Source organism: Vombatus ursinus, unplaced genomic scaffold (assembly GCF_900497805.2).
Source record: "Vombatus ursinus unplaced genomic scaffold, bare-nosed wombat genome assembly UNPS02014785.1, whole genome shotgun sequence".
Classification (NCBI taxonomy): Eukaryota; Metazoa; Chordata; class Mammalia; order Diprotodontia; family Vombatidae; genus Vombatus; species Vombatus ursinus.
The window spans coordinates 9601604-9608729 of record NW_020954563.1 but is presented as its reverse complement, the minus strand read 5'-3'; the positions used below and the strand labels follow the sequence as shown (position 1 = coordinate 9608729).

At 48.7% G+C, this 7126-nt stretch overlaps 1 protein-coding gene across 1 annotated transcript; it reads right to left on the bottom strand.

Moving 5' to 3' along the window:
• Nucleotides 1–2849: 2849 nt before the first annotated feature.
• GDF5 (growth differentiation factor 5) lies at nt 2850–6865 on the bottom strand. The gene is made up of 2 exons (XM_027867236.1): nt 6114–6865; nt 2850–4679 (listed from the first exon to the last, which is right to left on the bottom strand). The coding sequence occupies exons 1-2, from the start codon at nt 6730–6732 to the stop codon at nt 3811–3813; spliced, it is 1488 nt and encodes a 495-aa protein (XP_027723037.1). The 5' UTR covers nt 6733–6865; the 3' UTR covers nt 2850–3810.
• Between the last annotated feature and the right edge of the window lie 261 nt (nt 6866–7126).

Here is a 7126-nt window from a genome sequence, read left to right as displayed (position 1 = left end):
AAGGTAACTAAGGATACCCTGGTAGAGGCTAAGGTGATTATACCAGGGACCCTGAAGCCATAGAAAAGGGAAAGGTGGATACCACCCCAACAACTAGGTCTTATGAGCCAATTCACATAGCATCATTGTACTGTGAGATACCAGCCTACAGGAAACAACTTTGGGACCCCTCTGTATGGACTGGGCAAGCTGATCGTTAAGGCCATCTGGGGATCTTTAAAAAACATTCCTCTCTAGGCACTGTCATGAAATTCTAAGTCATTCAACTCCACCCCCAGCCAGGGGGTGTCTATGGCCACTCTGCCTTAGTCTCCCAGGCAAGACCATCTCAGGAAGCCTGCTCAGTAACATCACTGTGGTTCTTTCCTCCCTCCTTCCCCAAAGGCCCATGGAGAGGGTCAATTCAGTGACCACAGAGCCCCCTTCTCCACAGAGAAGCCCCCTGAGCTGGCTCCAAGCCAGTGGCTGCTTGACATTTCCCCTTTGGAAGCCTCCAATGTCAACTTCCTGTGCTTCTGCTGTCCCTGCCCTGGCTCCCCAGCCCAGCAACTTAAGTCTGTGCATCTGTGTCTGCTATATCTGAGAATAGACATGTGGCTTTTAGAGTGAAAAAAAAAAAAAAAGACAGGGGAAAGGCTTCCATCCTTCTTATAAGATCCAACGGACCTCCTCATTCCCAGACTCCCTGGTTCAACAATACAGAGAGCTGTGTGAACATCTTCTCCCCTCCCTGTGTCCTCCTTTGATACTTCCAGAAGGTAGGCAGCTTCTCAGTTTCCACAGCCCATCATTACTCTTAGAATCCTAGAAACAAAGAATGTCAGAGCTGGAAAGGCTCTTGGGCACAGTCTAGTCCCATAGCTTCATTTTACAGATGAGGAGTCTAAGGCTGAGAAAGAGCAAGTGATTTGCTCAAGATCATACAGCTAGTTAACTCCAGAGTCAGAACTTAGAATTCTGGTTTCCTGACTCCAGGCCCAAGTGTTTTTCAATGGAAGGCATCATATAATGCTCTCTCTACTTTGTCCCAAAACTTCCAAGGCATCCTGGAGGGGTTATAGCCCAAGACATGGATGTCTCTGGAAGTCATTCATATCTTTGATCTTTTATCCTCCCTCCTCTTGGACTCCTTTATTGCCCATCAGCACAGGCTTTCATACTTTTTCTTTTATTTGACCTCCAGATATCCTACAGACATTCGAATAATCAATCTTCAATTTCTCTTCCCTGGCCTTTCACTTCTCTCTGGGCCCCTAATGTCCCCAATCCCCACTCTGCCCCTGCGGAACCAGCAGTGCAGTCTCTCTGTACTCTTTCTCCAATAGCTCCAGGCCATGAGTTGACCACAACAAAAATCAAACTAACCCTCCAAGATGGAAACTGATCCTCCTTAGTCAAGGGTTGATTGCTCAAGAGAAGAGGTTCTGTGTAGGTTTTTTGTTTTTGTTTGGTTTTGGAGGCTGGGTTTCCCTATCTTGCCTAGGATAGAGGTACAGTAGCCACTCACAGGCCCAATCCCATCACTGATCAGCATGGGAGTTTTGACTTGCTCCATTTTGTATTCAACTCTTTTTTTAATTATTTTTTCTTGGCGAGGCAATTGGGGTTAAATGACTTGCCCAGGGTCATACAGCTATTGAGTATCAAGTGTCTGAGGATGGATTTGAACTCGGGTCCTCCTGACTCCAAAGTTGGAGCTCTATCCACTGCACCACCTAGCTGCAACTTGCTTCATTTTAGTCCTGGGGTGGTTTGCCTCTTCTTTGGCAGCCTGGTAGCCCCCAGTTCTCAAGGACTCACCATATTGGTACTGGATTTAGTGTGGACACTGAATTGGTTTAGCACACTGTGCCTCTGAACTCCTAAACTCAAGAAATCCGCCAACCTGAGGCAGACCTCACCAGTAGCAAGGATTACAGGAATATGCCACCACTCCCAGCTCCATCCATATATTACCAATGTCTGAAGACCTAACTCATTCTCTGGCCTGGCAACTTCTTGTGGGACAGGGATCAAAGGCCCAGTTCTGGAAAATCTTGAGCATATCCATGGGCTAGAGATAAGAGTCTGGGCCATATGACAGGAATTGCCGTGTAGTCAAGACCCGGGTCCCATTTCTGACGTTCACCATATTATTAAGTCTCCACACTTGAAGAAGCCCCACATTCCAAGTCTTCAACCTAAGATTTCCCTTTATCTTCCAGTCTCCATATTCCAATTCTCCACACCTAAGGGAGCACCATATCTCTAAATTCCACACATTTCAGGAAGCTGACTATCCCAATTTTTCAAACCTGAGAGAGCTCCCAAACTCTGGACTGCCTACACCTGAAAGGGCCACTTCCCAAGTGCCTGCATCTAAAAGGGGACCACATTCCTAAGTTTGGAGAGATTCCACATTCTAAGCCCCCTTACCTGAGGTTGTCTCCTTACCCTCTGGTTCCCAAGAAGGGGGTACCACATCCCTGATTTCCCCACATTTCAAGGAGTCAAATGTCCTAGATCCCCCAAACTGAGGATGTCCCATATCTCTTGAGTTTTCATGCCTAAAAGGGTTCTATTTCTGAGGCCCCACACCTGAGGGAGTCCTGTATCCCAGAGTTCCCTTATAGGTCAAAGGCAGAAGGGTTATTAACCCTTAGTGTGGAGGAAGTCACTTAAGATGATGTGTAGGGGTCATATTTAGTGCTGAGGATGAGACTCCCAAGTCAATAAATGAAGTTGTCACTGTTTTCCTCCTATATTTTTTAAAAGAAAGACTGAACAGACTTTTTTTTTAGAGAACTTGATCAGACAGAGTAATGTTAGTGAGAAAACTCACTGAAGAGATGACTCTTTTCACCCAGGAGCAAGCAGAGGCTTCCAGCCAAAACAACTTTGGGAGCAGAAGGAATGGGGTCATAGGGGAGCTGCCAGGCCCAGCTCTTTTTCTGGGCAGTTTTACAGCTCAGGTTGGGGGAGGAGCTGGAGAGGCAAATATCCTTGCCACCTTCCTTCACTTGGGGACAAAAGCAAGCCCCCCCCATTTTGAATATAGCAAACATCACCTTTAGGAGGATGGAGTGAATCAGTCACAGCTGGTTGTGTTTTTGCTCTTTATCTTGGTCAATGTACAGTTTAATGTAACAATATAACAGCCTAATACCCTTTCCCCCATCCCTGCTGCCCCCGAAACCCTCATCCCTGCTCCCCTACCCTTGCCCATTTAGCTCCTCTTTCTGCCAAGCTGGAAATAGAAAAGGTCACTGTACACTTTTGTGTGTATGTGGAGTCAGACCCAATGTTGTCTTTCCAGGCATATCCCAGGAAGCAGCCAGACTTCCCTAGGGGTTCCTGAAACTGAGGAAAGGATATTGGTGGAATGTCTGAGACGAAGTCTGGAACTGAGAGAGGACTTCCTGAAGAAAATTAACTCCTGATATCTCCATCACCCTCAAGTCTGTACTTCCTAGGCATAGCCTGTCTCTGGAAGTCTGAGCAGCACTGATGCTGGTGCCTCATGAGAGGGATCCTCTGATGCCTGGGAAGTACTCAGATGGGTGGGAATCCCTCAGATGGAAACATGCCTTCTGGGAAAGATACTCTTTGGTGAGGGGCTTTCTAGCCAGAGTCATGGAAAGGGAAATTGGAAGAGGCCCTGGAAGTACTACCCTTCCTCCAAGGGCAAAACGAGGCTTAACAAATTGCTCTTAGCTGTGGCTCCCCACCCCATCAATGGTCCTGGGAATTAGGATGCTGATGGAAAAGAGAAGACCATGTGACAGTGGCCGTGACCATGGAGAAGGGTGGGTGGCTGGAGGGGTGATGCTGCTACCTGCAGCCACAGGACTCCACAACCATGTCCTCATACTGCTTGTAGACCACATTGTTAGCAGAATCAATGAAGAGGATGCTGATAGGACTTAATCTGGTGGGTACACAGCAAGTAGGGGGTGTAGATTCTGGATCCATGGAGTTCATGAGAGTCTGGATGACAGCATGGTTGGTGGGCTCCAGGTGAGATCGAAGGGGAAACTCACAGAGTCCTTCACAATGGAAGGCCTCATATTCCAAGGGGGCAATGATCCAGTCATCCCAGCCCATGTCCTTGAAATTAACATGCAGTGCCTTGCGACTACAACGGGCCTTGGGATTCTTGCTGGGTCGCTTGCCCTGACGTGTTGTGAGTGGGGCCCGCCGTTTCCGACGCTGGCTGAACAGGTACTCATACACAGTTTTATCATCTTGGCCAGAGCGAGCCTTAATTTCATTAAAAAACAGATCACGTTTCTTAGTGCGGCCAAACACCAGAAACAAGGCCTTCTCGTGGACCTGACGGGCAACTCGGTCAAAGCCCACACCACGTAGGTCCATGACACGACCTCGATCCCAGGCCTCCAGCTCCAAACACAGCTGAGCTGAGTTCTTAAAATTTCGGAAAAGCTTCCAGATGTCAAACACTTCCCAACGGGGGCTATCCAGACCTGGCACGGAACGTACATCAAGCAAGATGGCTGGTTGCCGGCCACTGGGACAGCTAGACAACTTCAGCTGGGCTGGCCGCCCAAGGATAGATGGCTTTGACCCATCTGAGGGCTTTTTCCGCAGTATCCGTAACTCAGCACCCAACAGCCCATCTTTTTCCAGAGCACTGATATCAAACACATATCTTTGCTTCCTGACTGCAGGACCTCTGTCATCTAGAGAGAAAGAAACAGGATCATTCTTGATGTTCCTGCAGAGTCTCTGTAGTGTACAGGAAAAGGCTACTGAATCTAAGAAAACTACTTAACGTTTTCTCCACTAGGACAGGGGCTGGGACCCTACATTCTAAAAGTGTGCAAATGAAGAGAACTTACTAAGCAACAAATATCTTAACATGTCCATTGTGCACGTGTACATGCAAGCAAGTGTATGATGTCCTCTGTGTAAGCACATTCTATACTCAGGGTATGTGTGTATCATGGGAGACAGAAACAGAGAGAATGCCTAACTGTATTGAAGCCAATGTCCTGTGTGTGAACTTTATGTGCTGTACTCATTGGGTAGATGAATATGTCTTTATAGATGACTGTACGATAAAGTTTCAGTATATGTCAGAATGTGTTATCCTTCCTAAACACCAATTTGCCACCAGGGAGTATTCATATGTTAGCCCAGAAAGTGACTAATTGGACTTTTAAACTCCTCATCTCCCCTCCCTGAGCAGCTTCAGTGCTAGGGGACATGGGGACTTACTTTATGAATCCTGAAGGAATCACAGCTTTCCCTAACTGGGCACACAGCCAGGCTACTTCCCCCACCCCAACCAGGCTTGCTGCCACTGAGCCTGGCTCAGCCTCACCCCCTCCCCCAATATCAAGTGCTTAATGAGTATGTTCTCCCCCTTCCCCAAGCTCTCTCCCAGAAAGCACTCAAGAAAAAGTTCTAAGAATCAAAGAATTCTAGAAACTCATAGGTAGAAGCACCTTAGAAACCATCTAGTACAACCCCCTTATTTTTTTGTATGGAGACAAACTGAGACCCAAAAAAGTAAAGTCACAAGAGATCACAAGAGAGTTAAATGGCCAGACTGAAACTGAAGACTGGGAGCACTATGGTTGCAAAAAATGAGGAAAGCCTATGTTCTCCTGGGTTATGTATAAAAGTAAGAAATCATTTAGCTTTGTTTAGGACAGGAGTACTCATTGATGATATTCTTCTCCCACCCCATCCCCCAGCTGAAATTCCACCTCCTCTGCAATGAATCCCCTGTTCCCCTCAATATTCCCAACACTTGCCTCTGATCTAGCTTTATCTAGAACTAAAGGAGGAGAATCCACGAAAATGAAGAACAAGGAACTGAGAAACAGGATACCTGGGTTCATGCAACCAATTCACTGTGACCTTCAGCAAGTCTCTCGCCTGTCTGAACCTCAGTTTTCTCCTCTGCAAACTCATGGACCTAGATTGGACGAACCTTAAGGTCCCTTCCTGCTCTGACATCCTACAATTCGATGTCCTAGTGCATGTAGCCCAGACAACCAGATGCACAATACAAGAGGTAACCTCTGGCATGTGTAACTGGTGCACTGCGAGATAAACACACTCCCCTAGACATCCCTCCTTGACCTGGGGTCAGCATTGCCTCTCACCTTGCCCTTTGTCTATGAAGCTGGTGATGGTGTTGGCCAGCCCAGCTTCCAGCTTCATGCTGCCATTGACTCCCTTCCTATCAGCATCCGATAGCGTCCTGTACAGGGAGAGCATGTACTCATGGGGCGTGACTGGGGGCGGTCGGAATGGTTCCTTGGGCTCGCTTGGGGGCCCTGGCTCCTTGGCCTTTTTCAGTAGGAAGGTACTGGAACTGGGGCCGCCCTTTGGAGGAACCTTGGCACCAGGGTGCTGCCCTTTGGGGGTCACAGTCCGAGCTCCAGCCTGCCTTGCCTGGGGGAATTCTGGCTTGGGCTCAGGACCTCCGGATCTCGAGGGCATCTTTTTGGGCTGATCCTTCTTGGGTAGTAGGCCTCCAGCTTGGCTGGCGCTGCCCTTTGCCCTGGCATTAGTGGCTGCCCCACTGAAGCCATGTCCCCCCGGCCTGAAGCTGCCTCTGGCCGGGGGGGAACGCTCCTTGGCTTCTGCCTTGGCCAGTCCCGGTCTGGACCCTGAGGTTCTCTGTGCCAGGTCTGGGGCACTCAGAACAGTGCTGATAAGATCTAGGTCCAACCAAGTCAGGTGCCAGAGCAAGAAAGCGAGGAGTCTTGGGAGTTTCATCCTCTAACCTGCCGCTGAATGGCACCAAAGAGAACAGCGGCGAAGGTACCTCTGGTTTGGCAGGAGAAACCATGAAAGGAACGAAACCTCAAAGGCAGTAGCAGCAGCGGCAGCGGCAGCGACAGCGGCGGCAGCAGCAGCAGCAGCAGCAGCGGGGAGGGCTTTCTCCTCAGTCTGAGACTCTTTAAATCTGCCTCTTGCGCGTCTGTATCCAGTCCCATAGTGGAAACGCTCTTGTATCCAGACGTGCGCCCGTCTTCAGTCAGCAGCTGAAAATAACTCCTTCTTGAAAGGAGAAAGCCGACCGCCCCTTTTCTCCTGCAGGACTGACGGAGGGTTTGAAGGAGGCTTGTTTTAAGTCTGAGCGTTTTTTCCAAGAAGGAAGAATGGCGTA

Bases quoted from the DNA above. Each gene is read 5' to 3' on its own strand.
- GDF5 (XM_027867236.1), bottom strand. From the start codon at position 6,732: ATGAAACTCCCAAGACTCCTCGCTTTCTTGCTCTGGCACCTGACTTGG. The intron at 4,680-6,113 runs GTGAGAGGCAAT...CTTTCTCTCTAG, and splicing joins CTTCATAGACAAAGGGCAAG to ATGACAGAGGTCCTGCAGTC.